The sequence below is a fragment of the Plectropomus leopardus genome, chromosome 8 (assembly GCF_008729295.1).
Source record: "Plectropomus leopardus isolate mb chromosome 8, YSFRI_Pleo_2.0, whole genome shotgun sequence".
NCBI classification, from domain to species: Eukaryota; Metazoa; Chordata; class Actinopteri; order Perciformes; family Serranidae; genus Plectropomus; species Plectropomus leopardus.
The window spans coordinates 25580609-25602280 of NC_056470.1; the positions used below are offsets into that span (position 1 = coordinate 25580609).

General features: G+C 40.1%; 1 protein-coding gene across 1 annotated transcript; it reads left to right on the forward strand.

Moving 5' to 3' along the window:
- Window positions 1-736: 736 nt before the first annotated feature.
- zgc:113278 (Translocating chain-associated membrane protein 1-like 1-like) lies at window positions 737-13931 on the forward strand. The gene is made up of 11 exons (XM_042491722.1): window positions 737-1115; window positions 2728-2788; window positions 3344-3462; window positions 5388-5504; window positions 5589-5647; window positions 5939-6023; window positions 7217-7287; window positions 8322-8426; window positions 8519-8662; window positions 8809-8969; window positions 10760-13931. The coding sequence occupies exons 1-11, from the start codon at window positions 996-998 to the stop codon at window positions 10831-10833; spliced, it is 1116 nt and encodes a 371-aa protein (XP_042347656.1). The 5' UTR covers window positions 737-995; the 3' UTR covers window positions 10834-13931.
- The last annotated feature ends 7741 nt before the right edge of the window (window positions 13932-21672 follow it).

The window sequence follows — 21672 nt, forward strand, 5'->3', positions numbered from 1 at the left end:
TTGGCTGTTATAAAAATGTGTATTCATCACTGGTCTGTTGTTGTTGTTGTTCTTGTTGTTATTATATTGTCAAAATATATGGCTATAACTATAAATGTTTATTTTGGCTGTTCTAAATATTTAGTGATTAAATGTGANATTATTATTATTATTATTATTGTTGTTGTTGTTGTTGTTGTTGTTGTTGTTATTATATTGTCAAAATATATGGCTATAACTATAAATGTTTATTTTGGCTGTTCTAAATATTTAGTGATTAAATGTGAAGTAGGTAATTCTATCAGGTACAAATATATATCAGAATAGACTACAACCTGAATAAATTTAGGTATATGTGGAGTAGGTCATTCTGGCACAAATAGGCAACAACCTGTATAAATGTAGTTAAATAAGGAGTATGTCACTCTACGGGGAAAATGTGAGGACACCGGGAGAGGGCGGTGAAAAACGGGAGTCTGGAGGTTTGGCAAGTATGGTTGAATATCCCTCCCCAAAGACAAATCAAAAAATATAACAATATTCTGTATTACAGAAAGTACTGCTATTCACATCTAAATTAAATATTATATTTAAGAAGTAATTTCACGGGTAGGTCACCGCTGTATTTACCTATCCGTCCTGTTAGTGGTTTGGGAAATATGGGAGTCCATGAATGCAGCACGGGCCAGGGCTCTCCTTCTACGTCAATGACACTGGGCGGTTCATGAATGGGGCTCTGAAGTGGGAGGGCCCGTCATCTGACTTTACCAGGCAGGGGGAAAAAAAGTGGGTGTTGTACTGTAGTGTTTGGTCTGGTGCGATGCATCTTCATGACTGTTTTTAAACACACGGGCAGCGGTTCACGGTGTGTACGGACGGACTGCAGCGGAGCGACCAGCAAACATCCAGCCGTTGGGACGCGCAGGCCAACGGCAGCCGTGCAGCGGGGGGGACAGCTAGCTCCTCCAGCCCCAGCAGCCCCGGAGCCCGAGCAGGGAGAGCCGCGTCGGTGAGCCATGGGGTTCCGCAAGAAGAACAAGAGCCCGCCGGTGCTCAGCCACGAGTTTGTGATCCAGAATCACGCCGACATGGTGTCGTGTTTGGCCATGATTATCCTCCTCGGCCTGATGTTCGAGGTACTGTGTGTTTGGACAGGAGCTAGTGCTGTTAGCTGCTAACTGTTAGCTGACATGACAGCAGACCTCCAGGGGCAGGGCGCTAGCGTGTCTCTCTCCTTCCCTTCTCATGTGTCTCTCTGATTGCCAAAGAAGATGGTGAGGAGGCCCACTGCCACTGCTAACAGGTCATTTTAACCAGCCGGCTAATCCATAGCCTCCGTATGAAATCAATACATGTATGTGGCCTTTGGCAGCAAAATAGTTAGGCTAAATGTCTGCAGTATGCTACACATTTGATTGCCATGTTTGAATGAAACAATATACAGACCTGTCCCCACCCAAAGCCAGCCACCAGACTGAAAATATTCTGAAAATTGAACAGATTTTGTCTCAGTCAACCTTTACTTGTGTAGATAAAGATGATTTTATAAGCTCAAAATGATTAGCTCAAAGGGAAGCTGACGCTCATCTGGACACAATGACTTATTATGGCAGTGGTGGTGAACTTTGAATATACTTCATTTTTGCTACAGACCCCTGGGAACCCCTGCAGTCAGCCCCTGGAGGTCCCCAGACCCCAGTTATAGGACTCAGTGAATTCAGGATCCTGCACTGACACAGCACTCCTCACCTGTAACGTGCATGAACTGATGACTACATTTCTCAGACTAAATGCAGCAGTAAAGGTCAAACATTTTCAGGTTCAGTCTTTTAATTTGGGTCTCTACCAGACCATGTTTACATGCTTTCATAGTCAAAAAAACATTGTATTTCTCATGCTGTCTGTCTAAATATATATATGTATGTATTCACTCTCTGTCTGAAATACTCCGTTCTAGCACCTGTCTCTTTAAGCCGACCACCTAAAAAAGCCCAGTCTGCTCTGATTGTTCATTTGGCGGGTTTCCATTACAGATTTGCACAAAACTTAAGCGATATTTTCAAAATGTCCATAAAACACAATTGCAAGATGGCTGCATTTCCACTCAGTGTTGTTATGTGATGTCTCCTCTTGTGATGACATTCCAAGAAGCATGGAGACGGATGGACGAAACATTAGCAGGTTCAAACCTATTCAAAAAACCTGCTGACTATGAGACGAGGGAACCCGGAGTGCTGAAATGCTAATGAATTGCCAGGTTTTAGGGCTCATTACTGGGGTTCTGTATTGCAGCCAGGGAAATGACTCTAGCAGCACTATAGATGTCTAACTTTGTAGACGGATCAATAATTTCACTGGAATTGCATCGCTAGACAACATCTGGAGTCCATGTTTACTTTTGTGACATCACAAATTCACAGAAGTCCTGACGGCTCATTTAAAGGCAGTTTCTGAATTCAGACTGTGTGCATTTCTCTGTGGATTGAGCATTTTGATACTTTCACATTTTTTCATATAGCACCTTTACCTGCTTTGTAATTAAAAAATGAATTGGAAATCTGATTTCTACAATATAGGTCCTTTAAGACATTCTGAGTATGTACACCAGGTTTCACACCTGAGAGAAAGGTTCACTGAAATATTTAAGGCTTGGCTTCCTTTGTATGAAATGCGTCTGTGGACAATGGCCGACTCTTTCCTCTGACTCAGAATCAATCCATTGATCCTGTTTCTTTCTTTCTGTTCCAGGTCACAGCCAAGTTTGCCATCATGTTCATTACAGTCCAGTATAACGTAACACAAGTTCTTGGTGAGCTGAAGTTTGAACTTCTAGTCTTCATTTCAGTATTTTTGAAGATAAACTATGCAGGATTTTCCTAAAAAAATCAATGTATAGCCTCATTAAGAAGTAATCCCTCTAGGCCATCCACTTATGACCCACTAGAAATGTGCAGCGGTGCATTTATCTGCAAAGACTTTGCCTTTCTTTCTGTGTTTTCTTATTTTCTGTATTTGGTATGTTCATGAGCATGTACCTCCACAGTTCTCAGGTGAGGTTTATAAAAAGGTAGTGACCAGGTGCCATACTGTAAGCAGCAGGCATCAAAGAGATGCAGCACCGAAAAAATGCTAATGAGATAGATAGATAGATAGAGAGGTCAATCGCCTGTGGTTGGCTTTCACTTTCACTTTTGCTGGTAAGTGTGTTTACAAACAGTAACCAACAATCCTGCATAGTACACCTTTAAGATAACTCAATTTAACTTGATCTGATTTCTCAATAAATGCTCAGCACTTCATCTGTACTTCTTAAGACTTTGTTTAGGCATTAATGGTCTAACTTTGTGTTTCTCTTTTTTTGCAGATGAGAAGAGTGATCCAGTGAACCTTTACCAGTACGGCCCTAAAGATGTGGCCACTGTGTTTTTCTACCTGCTTATTGCAGTCATCCTTCATGCCTTGATACAAGAATATATTCTCGACGTGAGTACATTAATATCCAAACTCAACAGCCATTGTACTAGCTCATGATATTTGTTGTTGTTTGTGCACCGCTGCGTTTTATTTTGATCTTTTTACTTACGCATAGAAACACAGCATGAAGGAAACAGAAACTGTGCTGAGGAATCTCCTCGCCTCTTAATTTGACAGCTTGCAGACTTTCAGATGCGTCCATCTAGTTTTTCATTTCAAAAGCATTAAATAACGCCTTGTGTGTTGGCTCTGTTCTTGTCCATGGCTAAAGTTTGGATAGCTGTTTGTAGGTAATCAGGTCCAATCCTTCCAGCTGAATGTGCACTAAATCTTAATAACTGTTTCTCCTGACAAATTTTGACTTATTTGGCAGTTCCCAGTGGAATATCACCATTATAAAAATATTTTTCTATATTTTGATTTAAAAAATAAAAGCTTTTGTGGACCACATTCAACAAGACATCTGCTTCTCTTAAAGGATAGAATCCCACTTTATCACGTCTGTCTGAAAACAGCGGTGAGTGTTCCCATCAAAACAGATTGCACTTCCTGTATTATTCCTCCTGTTCATACTGGCTGCTCCTAATGCACGTAGAGTTTAAGAGACGGGACAAAATCCTAATTCTGTGTAAAAAGTACATTCAGTTTGGGGTTCAGTGTCTTGCTCAAGGGTGCTTTGGCACATGGAGTGGAAGATTAAAACACCAACCCTGCAATTAACAGAAGACTTGCTCTATTTCCTGAGCCGCCCAGACTGAGGACAGACTCAAAAAAATGTGAAGCTATCCTTTATAACAATTACAACAATTGTGCAAAAGGGAAAGTGGAAGATTTGGACAGCAGCTCTGTTTATGATTATGTTTAATTTATTTAAAAGGGACAGTGTAAATTCATAAATACATAAAGAATAAAAATGCCAGACTCAGCCAGGAGGCTGTTTTTCATCCATAGTCTCTTGGCCGAGGTGTTGCAATTAATAGAGCTGTGGCAGTTTTAGCTCAGTAACTGGCAGTGTGATATGTTTAATAGGACAGTTCACCTCCAAATCAAAAATACATATTTTTCCTCTTACCTGTAGTGCTATTCATCAGTCTAGATAGTTTTGGTGTGAGTTGTAGAGTATTGGAGATATCAGCCGTAGAGATGTTTGCCTTGTCTCCAGTAAAACAGTACTAGACAGCCTGTGGTGCTCCAAAAAATACATTTGAAAAACTCTACAGCAGTGTCTCTTTGCAGAAATCATGACCTGGTTACTCAAGATAAATCAGTGAGCAGTGTCATGTAGGAACTATTTTCTTTCTACTGAACTACACCCACCAACCGTATCACATCAGAAAGGAGCATTTACATTTCCTCGTGGACAATGGACTCTTGTGTGAGATGTAAACGTTAGTGGGTCCTCTTCAGCTGAGCTATAATGTTAGTGAGCTCACTGATGCTAGTTAAGCAAGCGGTAGATGCGTTCTCCCTTCTGCTCGGTGATGCAGTCGGCGGGCGTAGTTCAGTAGAAAGAAAATAATAATAGTTCCACATGAAACGGCTCACAACAAGGTCTGTCGATTATTATCTGTCATGATTTCTGGAAAGAGACATTGCTGTTGAGTTTTCCAAATTAATTAGCATCCAGTTCCATTATATTTGAGAGAAGACAGACATCTGTCTGTTTATCTGTTTAGCTGATACTTCAACACTTGTCAACTCACAACAAAACACTCTAGATTGATGAATAGCACTACAGGTGGGAGGACAAATATGTATTTTTTATTTTGGGCTGAACTCTCCCTTTAACCTCATAAATAAAGTACTGGACATTTGTCTATCTGAGTACAGAGTAACTGAAAAAAGTGACTCATATAGGGAAGGAGCTAAATGTCCCCTGTGTTGACGTTATATATAAATGTCTTCACTTTGTGTTATATTTTGTTTAATTTCAGAAAATGAACAGGAGGTTGCACCTGTCCAAAACCAAACACAGCAAGTTCAACGAGTCTGGACAGCTCGCAGCGTTCTACCTGTTCTCCTTCATCTGGGGCTGCAGCATCCTGACAGCGGTACGAGGGTCAGGAGTCACAGAGACACACTGTCCCAGTCTGCATTAGGCTTCATCTTACGTCGTGTCTCTTTTTATCTCACAGGAGGACTTTGCAACAAATCCTACTTTCTTATGGGAGGGGTACCCACACACTCACATGGTGTAAGTTAAGATTTCTATACTCCAATGCATCATATGCTCAAATTTTACAAGTTGTTTTTTTATTCAAGAAAATTCTAAGCAAAACACTTTATTCCAAGTTGCAATATCAGGCTGCTTCTTTCCCATGTGTTTCTTACTTTTTTACTGTTGCGCATGTCATTGTGTTTTAAGTAGAAGTTACAAAACAGCGCACCATGCTCAACATTATCTATTGTATATTAATATGATATAACTTCTGTCCGAGCCGATACATCCAGACTCTCATCTCTGCACAACCAATCGTCTGTCTAGTTTTCAGGTCAAGTTCTTCTACATTTGCCAAATTGCCTATTGGCTCCATGCACTCCCCGAGCTGTACTTTCAGAAAGTACGCAAGGTAAGGATCATTTCAAAAATGCTGAACGCAACTTACGTATGTAAACCAGTGATCTTGTATTGCAGATATGAGGCAGCACATTGGCTCAAGTGAAAGAAAATGATGTCAGCTTTAATTTGGGTTTTGCAACCATATCGAGTGCTGCAGGAATGAGTCCTAAAACGTGGAAATGAGTTAACATGTTAGCACTTCCAGCTCCCAGCAGGTTTTTTTTAATGGGTTTTTGATTAGATGCCTAATATAAGGTCTGTGGTTGATAGAAGTTGAAGAGATTTTCATGTTTTGAATGTTCACTTGAAATTTTGAAGCTTTTACGTGCCATAAAAAGGGGGTTGCTTACAAGTGGCTAAATGAGACTGAAGAACATCAACATGTCGTACACGGCGTTACAGCCTTGTTGTGGTGGCGACAAAGTCATGTGACCGTGATGTAGTCTGTTTATAGCCTAACGTCAGCTTTTCACTTAAAACATAACATGTAAGTATCAGAAATGTTTGTTTGCCACAGAGCTTATTTTCTGCACTAATTCAGGGTTTTGTAGAAGGAAACGGGGCGATCCTAACTGTCAGGTTAGCCAACAAAAAAAGAAAAAAAGTCATCCCCGCAGCACTCTATAACAATATCATCCTAACAGATGAAGTGTTGAGGAGGTTTTTGTGTATTGACCTCTGCGAACATATGAGTGCAGTGTTTGTTTTTTCTTGGTGGAATTAGCATGGAGAAGCTATCGCTTATCATTACCCCACTTTTCCACTGAAAAAGCATTTTCATTTTAGATTTGCAGGATAATGCATGTTCGTGTGTGTGTGTGTGTGTGTGTGTGTGTGTGTGTGTGTGTGTGTGTGTGTAACTATTTTGTTTATGTTTGTGCACATACATTCTTTTAGAGTAAAGCAGATGGTGAGACTTCATTTGCAAAGAAAATGTATCACAGTGTCAGAGCTAAAAGGGTGGTTAATGAGTCCTGGCTGTGTTTTAACAGTTGCAGACTTTAAAGAAAATAATTGCTCCTCAAAAATGCTCCTCCATACAATAAATAAAATGACTAAAATCTACAGATATTTCTATCCAAACTTAAAAAAACAACATAAAAATATTTTGTCATCCTTTTCAGCAAACTGTAATGTTTGTGTTAGTTTATACTGCTGCTGTGACTAACTTTAACTCTCTGCTGCTTTGTTTTATTTCCACAGGAGGACATCCCCCGTCAGCTCTATTACATTTGCCTTTATGTTGTCCACATCACTGGTGCCTATGTCTTAAAGTGAGTGAAATAATTATATTTTTTGTGAGCATATCCTCAGAGTATGAACTGAAGAGGCACATTCTAGGTTTATCTCTCATAAAGATCTAAGTTAAACAGCCTAAGAAAACAGTTTTAACTCTTTTCTGGGTGAAAATGTGTTACGTGTAGCTAATGCAGGAAAGTGCATGACTGTAGAAGCAGTACATCTTAATGTGATTTACCACTCAGACACGACACTAAGCTAATACACTGTATCTGTAAGTTTATGGAGTGAAAGTAGTTCAGCTCAGTTATCAGCTTATTGGACTTAACTTTATTGCATATTTGAAGGCAAATTGAGGTCAGCTGACTTGAGCCGCTTCCATGTGCAATTCTGCTCTCCTCAAACACCACTGATTAAAAAAATACAATGTGGGGATGTGAAAGAGGTGTATATCCTAAAAGGATATTTTCTTTTTTAACTTAAAGATGGAGATCCTTATACAACACTGAGAAAAATTATATGCAGTAATTCAAACCTCTGAAACCTGATTTTGTTACGATAATAAATTGAAGGAACATCCTCAACTTTATATTCATTTTTTCTTTTTGGTATTCTCTTCCATGTCCAAATACTTTACTGTAACGCGTGCAATGTCAAGCCAAACAGCTGCAAGCATTTTATTTTATTTTAATTTATTTATTTTCCTTGTACCTCACCTCTCTTGATATAGTTACGTTATGTCTCTTTTGTCATAAAAATGAAAATAAATAGACTATGAGTCAATCTAAATGAAAACTAGGCAGAGATTATATTTTTAGAAGTTTTTTGCATTCTTGGCTTTGAAAAATACCTTTTTTCACTGCTTGCATGTCCATTTGTATTGCCTGTGGATGTGATAACAATGCATTTTTGGGGAAAAAAAGGAAATAAAGAAGGTGTTATATTTCCTGGCTCACAGCCATGTTCTCAAAGAAGAGTTATTCGTTGATAGTGTTCACTGTTGTCTCCTTTCTTTTGATGTGATGAGTTAACTTTGTGGCGCCGTCTCTGTCTCTCGGTTTCCGTTTAGCCTCCACCGTCTGGGCCTGGTGTTGCTGGTCCCTCACTACCTGGTAGAGCTCCTGTTCCACGCTTCACGCCTCTTCTACTTCAGCGATGAGAACAAGCAGAAGGGGTATTGCTTTTATTCATTAACAAACATGTTTGCATTGGGCATACTGTGCCTTCTTGATCAGAACCACCTGAATCTGTTTTCTCCTTTTACAGTTTTACGCTGTGGGCGCTACTGTTTGTCATCGCCCGCCTCCTCACCCTCACACTCTCAGTTCTGACGTTTGGCTTCGGGCTGCCCCGTACAGAAAACCAGGGCTTTTCCCTGGCAGAAGGCAATTTCAATGTGCTCACCATAAGGCAAGTCCAGATGGCAACTGACAGGAAGAGCCCTGAATGTCTCACAATGTGAAATTTAAAAAATGGCCAAAGTTTTGTTTTCCTGTTCGCAAGTTAAATCACCTTGACTTTTATAGCTCTTGAAATGTGTCCTCTGCTCCCCTCAGGATGACTTGTCTGGCAGCTATCTGCCTGACGCAGGCTTGGATGATGTGGAAATTCATTAACTTCCAGTTGAAAAAGTGGAGGGAACACAGCCAGAACCAGGCCTCGAAGAAGAAGGCGGTCAGCCCAAAGAGCAAGCCTCACAAAAGGGAGCCTGCAAGGGGTGAGTGTTCAACAACCTCAATAACTGCTCAGCCAACCAAAGACACATAATAAGTGTTTTTGGATCTAAGAAACTTTTTTTTTTATATAGTTTTAAGAAGCCCCCTTTTAGTTGTGTCTGCACTGCAAGGATTAGGAAAGCTGATAGTTCTCGAAATTCTGTTTTGTAGCTCCTATTTTAGAGAAGGTACTTTACACAAGAGGATGCAGGAGTGATCTAAGTGTGCTTTGATTGGTGCAGACATCGTAAGTGTAGGCTGACTGGTCAAACACAGAAACCAGAAAGTGAACAAGGCCTTGAAGCCCATTTTCGTAGTGTAATTCAGCAATCACATGATGCTATGTTGTCTAAAAAGACTTTTGTCATTGACTTACATGGCAGAGGGATAAACTGGAGGTAGCTCCACAGGCAAAGTCTTCAGAGTGCCTACTCTGTGGGCCACACAGCGTGAAAGCAATGCCAATCATCCTGGTAAATTTATATGCTGCAGTTAAACTTCTGTGGCTTTTGTGCCACTGAGCAACTTTCATAGGAGTGAACGTCCCCAGTCTCCAGCGCAGGAACCAGTTCTCTTTATCAGTTCATGGATCACAGCCAGTGTAGCACCAGTTAGCATAATTAAAAAAAACTGTTAGCTTTGTAAAGAACAGACAACACAAAACACCAAAACTGAAGAAAACATTGACAAATGCATCAACATTGAAGTCTAACATCTATGTGAAGACGGAAATAATAATAATAATAAGAATAATAAAAATAATAGTATTGGTATTAGTAATAGTAATAATAATAATAATAATTGTTCAAATATGCTTCACATGAAAAGACATAAAAAAATAATAAAACCAGCATGTAAAAATAAGATAATAATGCATCACATGGATAAAACCCACTTGATAATACTAGTGAAAGTTAGATAAAAATAAGGATAAAAATAGAATGCACAGAAAGCATAGCATAACATGGAAAATAAAACCCACTGAGACAATATTAATAAAGATAGGGTGTATAAATTGAAATAAATGTATAAAATCCCTAAAATACAAAGCGATTTTGACTCATCATAGTGAAAGTGACGTTGCTGTACCAACCGCTGGCCTGCTTAGGGATCATTTATACTCCCTTTACGTACAAAAATAGATAAGTCTGTTTCAAACCTGCCCTCATACTTTCATGTGCCCTCTATTTTGGCATCGATACAGCCAATACATAGCACTAGAGCACGGTGGAGGAGGTCGTAATAAGCCACCTTTTTAACAGAGGCTGCCTTTTAGACGAAGTGAACTGTGAGACCATTAAATACGTCGCAACATGTGGATGGAGAATTCTATGACAGATTCGTTCCATTACGCCATGTTTTAAATGTCTTCGTCGTGTCCTTCAGTCGTGTCGAGCTTGAACTAGGCCACACTGCCCTCCTCAGTCTCCGGTGGTACTGCTCAGTTTAGTTCGAATCTGTCAGCTTTTAGAAAACATGCACAAGTCCGGAAGAAATTATTGCAGAGTAGAGACTGAAGGCTCCATTCATGTCTGTTCATTACAGTATGTCACTTCAGTGTAAATAAAAAAAGATAAAGAAAAAAAGCCCTTAAAGTTATATAGTTTTTGATTGAACTCCTCAGTAGGCAGTTCCTCTCAGGGAGTCCCCAGAACTGTACGATCCAAAAATGCCTGATTTTGTGTTTCGGTTATGGTCTCATTTACTCATTTCAGATTTTTTTTCTCATTGTTGAACACATATACCCGAAATCGCCTTCATCAGGAGTGTTTCTAACCACTCTTCTTGTCAGGGGGTGCTGCCAACGGGGTTGTGAAGTCCGAGGATAAAACATCACCACGGGCGAGAAAAGCCAAAGCTTCGTAGAGACGGAAGAACTGGGCGGAGAATAAAAAACTGAGTGAGGGAGTTCTGACATAATGTCTTTACACAACTTCAAAATCTTGTCTACTACTCTCCAAAACACATGTTTAAGCGCACTAAGAAACCTTACCTTACAACTGTCCTTTTGGGGTTGAAACTCCTTTTTTGAAAAAGTTCAGTGTTACTGTCTGCTAGAAATGTTGATTGCTAATTTGGGTTCTGTGCAGATGGGACGTTGGCAGGATGAGTTTGATGCTTTAACAGGATAGATTTCAAAGTGTCCTTGTGTGTAAAACTACGATCACTCGGCGGGTACTTTTAAACTGCTCTTCAACTAATTTGAAACAGTCATGGTAACTTAAAAAGCGAATTCTGACTTCAGGGCAACTTAATATTAAGTGTTGATGTACAGATGAACTTTATGGGGTGTTATTTTAAGTTTGGGTCTTGTTCAGTTACACTTGCAAAACAGGCCACTGGCTCAAATCCCCCAAAGAAAGCCTTTCTCTTTCTGCAAGACAGCACTTGGATATGTTGCTATTGTCAGGAAAAAGATCCAAAAAATGAATTTCTCCAGAGGAATATTTGTGCTATTTAGGTCTTTGGTAAAGCCAGAAAACTGAAGCTTGCACCTAACTCCTTGATCATTTACTGCCATTATTTGACAGCCTCGGCCTTTGAAATCCAACACATAAACCGGATTGAGGCACTTTTTGTATTATTGTTTGCTTTTATCACTCAGCCTGGTAATCACCCTGTTACCGGGGCTCGTCCAGGTTTGGTGTCTTACCAAGAGGAAGCTGCACTGTAACCTGTGATGCTGTACTGTATGCATACAGTGAAATCTTAATATCAGCATGATTGGAAACTTGAGCAAGAGGCTGCGATTCAGTCTTTTTTATGGTAATGTCAATGCATGATGGTTTAAGGCTAGTTATGGCTAGTTTCCTACTCTGTGCTGTTGAGTTTGCATCTCTCTCTCACACACACACAAACACACACGCACACACACACAAGCATTCAGTGGCCTTTTTACAACTGCTGCAAGAGGTTTGAGTTATTTATTTTTGCCATATACTACAGATTATTTTCTATGCTTTGATGAGCTATAACCAGCAAACACAGCGGTACATAGCAACTGCGTTTAGTTAATCCAAACAATACAATCTTTCTTCAAGTGTCCTTATGATGTCAGTGGTTTGTATCACTCTTTCTGCTTGTGTTTGCCTTCTCCGTTCACTTTGGGTATCAGGGGACAAGCTACCCACCACTTACACTATAAGTTACATCCCATGGTGCAATGGGAGGTGTGTTTGTATGCCTGTGCACTTACTCGTGCGTGTTGTTTTTGCCTACTGTGTATGTGGGTTAACTGGGCGTGAATGATGGTGATGATGGTGATGACAACGATGTTTATTGCTTGTCTCGTAAAATAATTATTGCCTGTGTGCAGAGCATGAAATGTGACAATCTGTTCATTGACTCCTGCCCCGTTTGTTGGATTTCACGATCTTATCCTTTACTTACCTTCTCAGCTCCCAACACGCTTCTGTGTGTGTGAGTGTGGATCAGTGTGTGTTCTATAGGTAACTAAATGCTTATGTGTTCACTGTCTCCGCCCCTCAGACGCCCCATTTTTTTCCCAGTGTGAGAGAGATTCTGTGATTTCGCCAAGTGTGGCATGTTTTGTCCTCCCTGCTTCACCTTTTCAATGATCCTGACATTGCTATGGAGCGCATGTATTGTACTGTTGGCCGCACACACTCCTTGCCTGGACGCGGAGTCTTGCTCTAAACCACTGTGCATGTGAAGCTCCGTGCAGAAAAGACTGTGCTACCTGTCTGCAGACAGTTGGAGCTCGGAGTCTTTAGTCCAGAGCAGGGATGAGCTGAAGATGCCATTCATTTTTGCTCCCTTTAGCGCTCCTTATTGGGACTTTGGCGGTCTTTAAAGCCCATCGTCTGTGTATGGCAGTGTCATAGGAGGGAAGGAGGAGCAGAGGACTTATGTACCAGCCTGTTATTAAACTGTCTCAGATGTAAAAGAGAAAAAAAACTGACTTAACCCTACACTGTACTAAAATATGTGTCAGATTTTTAAGCTATTTTTATAGAGGGGGAAACTGTTGAAATTCACTGTTGTTCAGTGCACACGTGTGAATATTTGTTTTGCATCCATATTAATATGTTTTTTATATAAGAATGAAGCTTGCCGAACTGTTAGCGTGGATATACGTTGTGGTATGAGTGTTAACATTTATTTAGCCCGATGGTTTTATTTAACTTCATGGCCTTATTAGAGCAAAGTGAACTCAGTTGTGTAACACTAGGCTGCAGGTGTACACTGCAGCTCTCACATGTTTCATGACAGTGAAGTGACTCTACTCATCCACACACAAGTTTAAATATATAAACAGGGGAGCAAATGGTCAGTATGGCGTTTTATTTCTTCCAGTCCTGCAGGTGTTTTTCAGTACCTGTGATTGCAGGCGCAGATGTAAAATTCTGCAGATTGAAGCCATCTGTGAGCGTTTCTTGCTCATCAGATGTCAACAATCAGTTTTAGGCTCTGAAACATGAGCTGCTCTGCAGTTCACAGCCCCTCTCGCTTTGAGACACAATAGCCTGTATAATCCCACAGGAATGCACTTTTCTTTTTGCATAATATGCATTATGTCAGAGCACCATAACACTGCTCACTTGGGCTGTTTCTGCATTGATTCTTAATGAGTTACAAATTCAAGTTGCTCAAGTTCAAACTGTGTGCATTTTATAAAAACTAAAAAAAAAAAGACTGCAATGATTCAACTGTATGAGCAACCTCTAGGTGGCAACAATCATTAATGCATTTGAGACGACTTAAAAAAAAAGGAGACCTGCCCAGCAAAGACACAGTGTATTCTATTAATTCATCTTGCATTGTTCTTGATTTGTCTTTATTTTGCTGCTTGTTTATAGATGTTGCAATATATTTCCTTTTAGATTATGTCGTCTCTGAACTGCTCTGATGGTATATATTTATGCAAATTCTTGTGATCATTTCTCCTCGTCACTATTTTTTTATTTCATGTTTGAATAAAGCTTTTATTCATTACACGCACACTTGTTGAACATGTTATTTAACATGCAGCCCACAGATTGAATCTCAATGGAAACTCCATGTAAAAAAAAAACAAAAAACAACAAAATGCATGTGAAAACATTGCAGTATCAAAGTGCACCGTGAATTATGAAAGCTGTAGATAATTATCCACTCCTGAGTTGAACAGGCAGTTGAAATGTCAGTGACGAAACAGAGACATGAAGCAGATATTGTTTTTTTTCCTCTCACCTACTGCATTACACCTTTCCACCTATTTCACTTACGGATATATTTGAAAACCTGCTGGATTTTGAACATTTTTCATCTGTGCTTCCTATGGGGGTGGTGTCAGGAGACATGAGGAAATATTGGACAAATCCAACTTTGTGGCTAATTACCACCAGGGGGCAACGCTGAGCTTTTTGCCTGAGGGACAGAAACAGTCTGCAGGGGCATAGCTGCATACAGACCTGCATTAATAAATCACAAGACAGAGTGAGAAAGACAGAAACGTTGTCTTATCACACAGTCTGCAGCTCAGAACTCTTAAACAGACTTAATTCGACAAAATGATCAACTGATTGTCGTGTTTATCCAAATATGGGAGTGAATATTTGATTTGAGACTGCCTCGGCTTCACTGTTGTGCAATTTGACTGACAGGGCTCTAAACATGACATCCATGGATGGTGAGGTATGAACACAGCACAGAGGAGAGACACCTGCAGCTCACTGCTAATGTGTTGTGTTGTTTCAGAGTAATGGCTTTTCTCTGGGCAATCAGACAGCATGATGGATCAGTGGGAGTCAGGGAGGCAGGCTGGAGCTCTGCAGGGTCAGCACAAGGACAGGAGTTCACACACACACTCTCCATCACACACACACACACACACACATGCGTGCACACACACGCACACACACAAATGGCTGTATCCCCAAACATATACATGACCTAAATCCTCTGAGGTGGTGCTTCAGAAGCAAACTTGCAGCAAGAGTTCAGGGACCAGCTAAGGCGAGAGGGAGAAAAAAAATCACTATTCCTCTCTTTTTTTTCTTTAATACCTCCCCTTCATCCAATGAGGATAAATCTCTCGCTGAATCGTCAGTATTATGTGTAATTTCCATATAAATTAGCTTCATTAAAAGGGGAGTACTTTCTTATTTAACGAAGCTCATTTGAAATTCTGTATTTAATAAGACATGCAATCCCAGACTTGCAGACTAATAGCCAACAATTAGCAGGACTCGAGCATGCATGTGTGTGTGTGTGTGTGTGTGTGAGTGTGTGCCATTGTGTTTGTAAATGTGTGTGTCCGTGTAATCTCTCTGAAGTATTGTCGTCCCTCTGTGTTATTTTCATTGATTGTCTCAAATGAGCAAATTGGGCAGCAGCTGCTCTCCCAGCCAGGTTTACTTGCAGTGACCCATGAAGCACGAAGGAGATCTGAGACGCTCGTGACCTCACGGCTATTTGTGAGCGAGCAGACGAGAGGGGAGTGTGCAAGCGAGCGAGGTGAGCAATAGAGCAGGTGTAGACCAATGAAGGGCAGAGTGTAGCTGGGGTGGAAACATCTGGAGGGATCAGAGGCATGGGAATGAGAAGCAGACGGAGGGAGTGAAGACAAAACGGTAGAGGAAGGGCGAGGTAGAGAAACAGACAGACGGAGAGAAGAGGGCTGTGATTTACAGTAGAACTAAGCAGGATAATGGAGGGACGAGTGTGTGTGCTGAGCGGTGGCCTATCAGTGTCCATCAGAGCCAGCAAATGCAAATTAGAGCAGACTCCTAAATCCTACAGATGAAGAGAGACAACAGTGAGATAGATTACAGACTAAATGACTCAATGGGAGGACAAAAAAAAGATGTTATTAGGTACATTTTTATCCAGAATCACCCCCATTTTAAGGTAAAGTGTATAGGATTTAGGGAAATATATTGGCAGAAAAAGAATATAACGCAAGACATATGTTTTCTTTAGTGTTTAATCACCTGAAAGTTTTTGTTACCTAAGAATGAGCCATTTACAGTGTATCTACATAGGGAGCTTGTCCTCATCTACGGAGATCATGATGTTGCACCGCCATGTTTCTACTGTAGCCCAATGCACAAACCAATCACTGGCTCTAGCAACCTGCTCTCATCCCAAGTTGTCGTATTTTGCCACTTTGCAGTGGACTTTTGCGTCTACATATTACGCTCTAGGCATCCTTCTGCGTCTGCTGTTGATGTTCCTTCGATGCCTGAACAAAAGCACATGGTGGAATTGTGCTGCATGTGGTTATGTTTAGGCAACAAAAGCACTGCCAGGACATCAAAAAAAAAAAAAAAAACACATGATGACACAGATGGTTAGGATTAGACCTGGTAAGATGTAGAAAAAAAACATCACATTCAGACAGGAAGCAAACAACAGACTCCAGCATGAAAGTCCAGGGTTTGTAGAAACCATCCACCGCCCTTTCCGTCCACCCAATAGGGACCTTTATGCTCCATTTATTGCGTTGTTACCAGCAGCGCTTCAATCTGATGCTGTCTACTGGCTTATCGTTTGGACATGACAGGTTCTGTCTGTCACATTCTCAACTTACTCCGCCCAGCCGCATATTTCGCTGCTGCGGCAGGTGCCATCCAGCCGTCTGCTGGTGTATTGTTACACCACAAACTGTTCTGTCCAGCCACGCTCTCAGCTGATGCTGCTTGGCTGATGCTGCTTGGCAGTGTATCATACAGCCATGAATGGTAGCTTTTGGTGTTGGGACCATATGCTGAAATCAAGCGAAAGTAATGATATTTGACAACTTCAGAATAAGGCTCTAGAAAGGGCCATTCCTGTGTTCGCATCGGCCACTGTAGTTAGCAGCCCTCTTCAACAAGCAGTGTCAGAAAACCTCCTTTTTTAAATGTGAAACTGCTTTATTCTGTGTTTTTACCAGTTAAAATCACTAGGTCTGTTTCTTTTGGACAGGAAGAGACTTTTGCTAATAACTTCGCTTTGAGTAAAAACCTACTGAATGTCTGGACTTTAAGTTATCTGAGAAAAAAGGTGAGAACTCATTAGCAGGTGTTGGGCTAGCGGCTCATTTGTGACATGCCAAGCAGTGCTGCAGACACACCTATTCATCGCATCACACTGCTTTATTCAGTGTTGTTACTGGTTTAAATCACCTGGTCTGTTTGTTTGGAAGAGGAAGAGATTCGTCTCCCAGTAAAAATGTCCTGAACAATGAATACAAAAGGAATCCTAACCTGGAGAAGTTTCAGCTGACTGCAATCTGCAATTCTTACTGCTAGAAGACACTAAATGCCTCTAAATCTTACACACTGTTCTTCCCTGGATCCCCCCACCTTTAATATCCAGCTTTCTCCCATTCAGTATATGCATGTTTGTGTTTCAGGCAAATCAGTTTAGAAAAAAAATCTTATTTAGTAATAGTTGTGGCGAAAAAGCAAAATACTGCTTGATCCAAAATTGAGGGACATGCAAATAGAAAGATAACAATAGAAATCAAAAGGCTTTGAGGTTAAATATTACTGCATTCATGTAGAAGTTCATTACTGGCGAAACAATTGAAAGGGCATAAAACAAATTTAAATGGAAATCAGTCTTCAAGTGAAGATTTGAGTAAGCACAGAAATAAGTTCTGAGAATAAGCAGGGACACAATTGAGTGTATTAAATGTCCGGCAGACAAATGTTATCACAAGATTGAAAAAGCAAGGGCTCGTTTGTTGGTTGTGTCCCATGCAAGCAATTAAACACTGAGAACGAAGTAAAATCCAGTGGATTGATTGAAGTGTTATGGTCAGTCACACCAGCATTTAAAACAGCAAAATTGTGCAGTGAAGAAAAAAAATCATGTCAAACTTATGGGATGAGAGGAATTTTTAGCATTTTTTTCAACTTTGATGAACCTCTGAATACACACAACCGACCAGATGACAGTGCTGGCTTTTATTCAACCTTCCTTTGTTGGAATAACTCCTCCACAAGAAGATTTAATTTTATAAGACAGTCAATGGTTCAAATGCATATTTTGAATAAAGAGCTTGAACTTATTGTACTGTGAGCAACCAAGCCACTGACGTACAATCCCTTAAACAAACGTTCAAAAACATGGAAAGAAGGCAAAGAACAAGAAATTAGTAAAAAAAAAAAAAAAAAAAAAAAAAAGTACAGGAACTTTAACTGAAAATTAGAAAAAAAAAAGAAAAAATGTAAACAATGCAAATATGAACAATCGAGGAAGTGACCTGAAAAAAATTCTGTAATAGTTAAAATCTGTTTTATGGTAATTATGAAAATAGTTGTAGTTATGATAATTTCCCTCATCTTTTTTCCTTAGACATTTTTCCCTTGCTTTTTTCTTTTCTTTTTAAATATGTTTTTACGAATCTACTAATTGCAATCTGTGGAACTTCTCTTGACAAGATGCTAATTGCCTTTTTACCCCATGTTTTTGAAAGAAATCGAGCCAATTTGCTCTGGGTTCAGAGCTTAAATACTTATGAAAGGCATCTGAAAATAGTGCAAGAAAAGTAATGTCGTTCCAGGTTTCAGAGGGTTAAAGAAAATGTTATTTTAGAAGTAACAACATCACCAAGCGCCTAACAACACTAACTTTGTGAGGACAAGCTGATGAATTTGTAAATTTTTTACATTTGCATGCGTGCCTTCAGTAATTCCTCCTTCCAGCGTCGTCTATTATAGCTTTGCCGTTTGTCCCAGGACACAACAGTGTATTAGATATAAGTTTACAAAGCCAGAATGTCCTCCTACGAACTTTGTCTCTGCTTTAACTGCTGGCGAAAATTGAAAGATCACATGCTGAACAGAATGCGCAAAATATCTGGATGTTGCGGATAAGACTCGTTTCACACTTCCAAATCTGTTCCCACGTGCTCTCACATCTGGATTGATTACATCTTTTTCTGTGCTCATGTAACAAAATCAGTTATACATCAGCAGTATGTGTGGCAGAGTAGTGCATCTGTTAGTAATGTGTGACTGTATAATATAACCTGACATGTTAGGCCTTATATATATTTATATATATATATATATTACATCTGCTCTTTTGCTGTTGTTCTCCATATGAGAGATAACCTGCAGTGTGGTCACAGACATTTCCACATTGTAGCCTTTCTGTTGAACTACATTAACTACATTTATAAGTTTACCTTCCAGCTTAACTCTTTGAAACCTGTAACAACATCACTATTCTTGTGCTGCAAAACCGACACAAGTATTTAAACCATCGAAAATCTGAGCAAATTGGTTTGCTTCCTTTTGAAAACAAGAAAAAAAAGGCAATGAGCAACTTTACAAGAACCGTTCTGCAAATTGCAAGAAATTATTATTGGAAATTATTTTTTTAGGAAGCAAGGGGAAAATGTCCCCCAAAAAAACAGAATGATAATTTTCATAATGATATATATTTTTAATTATTTTACAGAATTAGGTTTAAGTACTTTTTTGGGGTCATTTCCTTGATGTTATTTGTTTTGTTTTTTCTTTTACTTTCTTTTTCATTTCCTTCCTTTTTTATTATTTCTGCTAATTTCTGCTATTTCTGCTTTCAGTTGTTATGTTTTTTACTTATTTCTTGCTAATGTTGGGGCCATTTCTTCTCAAGTTGCTCATTGCATTTTTCCTATGTTTCTGAAAGAAATTGAACCAATTTGCTCAGGTTTCAAAGAGTTAAGCTTATTGTGTAGCACATTAACACATTTCAGTCATTTAATTTGTGTAAGGGCTCAAGTCACATAAATGTCGATTGACGGAGGATTCTGTTATTTACATCTTTTTTCAGAATAAAGGGAGATCGCCTCCAAAGATATCCTGTTGGCCTCTTCATCTAAACACAATGCTGAACACTACCGGTTACACTCACTTTGAAATTAATAAATTGACCTACATATGGCAATTATGTATTTTTTCGCTAATCTGGTCAGTCCTTGCTGGCTGTTTGCAAGACCAAAGCAAAACACTGTGCGGCATGTTGCAGTGTGAGCGAGTGAGGACCTCGGTTATAGAGTCAGCACGTGTCACTCTTGCCTCAGGCGTCCACACAGAAATCCACAAAAATGTAGAGAAAATATGATTTGTGTTCGTCCTCTAGACAGTGTGGAATGTTTTTTGCACGTGTGTGTTTACATGCAGTCGTGCACCAACAAGCTGTGCATCTGGAACATGAATCTTTACACACCTACACGCATGTGCATGCACACACACACACGCATGGCCCAGCCGGTAACTGGGACAGCTGACAGCACTAGCAGGGTCACGTGTGTTTATACAGTCTCATCTGTTCCTCCGTCGCCTGAACTCTCTCGGTAACACTCAGTCTGTGCACTCCTCCACTGTGACAGTAAACACACAATGCCAGGCTCCATCTTTTCTCTCTCACTTATTCCTCTGCCGCCTTTGAGGGTTTTGTTTTTCCAAACTGCAACTTTATCCTCCCTCGAGGCTTTCCAGTCAGTGATTCTACAACTGCCCCCGTTTTTGCTTTATCTGTTCAATCATGTTGTATTGATTTTGCATTGGATGATGCTGAGGTAGGTTTCACAAGCTAAATGAGACAGGAGCATATGGTGGATTCACAAATGTATGACAAACTAATTGTTTCCCACAGCTCCACCTTTACCTTTCCTGCTTTATTTGTGGCCAGATCTTTTGTGTAATTTTCCTCCTCTTTGAATACAATTTGATACATTAAAGATCCATGTGAGTCTAAACTACATAGTCGAGGTCACCTCTTAACCTTCCTCACCTCCAAATTGAATCCACATTGGTCAGTTGTGCTGTTGACGCTGTAAACTAGCCTGAAGAAAAAAGTATCATACGCAAACATTTGGTCTTAAAGGAACAGTGTGAAAGATTTAGTGGCATCTAGTGATGAGGATTGCACACTGAAACCATCTTAAACATCTGGTTAGCATTTCTACAGTGTTTATTGTTCAGAAGATTTGTACTGGGAGCCGAATTATCTGCAGAGGTCTCTTCCTCTGAACAAAGTGGCTTCAACTGGTAAAAACATAAAGCAGTTTCATGTCAAAAATCAGTGTTTCTCCGAAAGATTTTCAGCATGTGGCAGATGGCCCATTAGCACATCACCTACTAATGAGTGTTCATTTATTTTCTCTGCTTGCTTATGTGGGCTTACTTTATTTTTGATCCACGCGTTCAGGAGGTTTTTACTGCAAGACGTTCTCAGTTAGAAGTCGTCACATGGTGACAGTTGGTCAGTGACCCTCCATGTCAACCTATGACGTTTTATGTATCCTTGCTGCGTCAACCTATGACGTTCCAAGTCTGGAGTTAGAACGGGTTGGTTAACCACTTAATATAAGGAGCACAAATGTGCTAATAGAGTGCGTGGGTTCCAAAAACAACCATCTTTCATGAGTGAGGAGTTCACGTCCCTTGTGGATGTGTGCGTATGTTTTCTACACCTTACCATTTGCCTCTTTTGCTTAAACCTAACCATCCGTGACTTTGGTGTCTAATCCCAACCATCGTGACACTCAACGCTGTTGTGTGAATATGGTAACCGTGTGTCATCCCATCACAAATGCATTTGTTGACATCACCATAGCGGCATCCTGGAACGTCATAGTCTGATGTGGCAAAGATACTTAAAACATCATAGGCTGACGTGGAAGGTCACTGACCGACCATCACCATGTGCAAGTTCGGAGCGAGAATGTGTTTTTTACTGGCAGCAGTGGTCTGTTCCTCTCAAACATACAGAACAAAT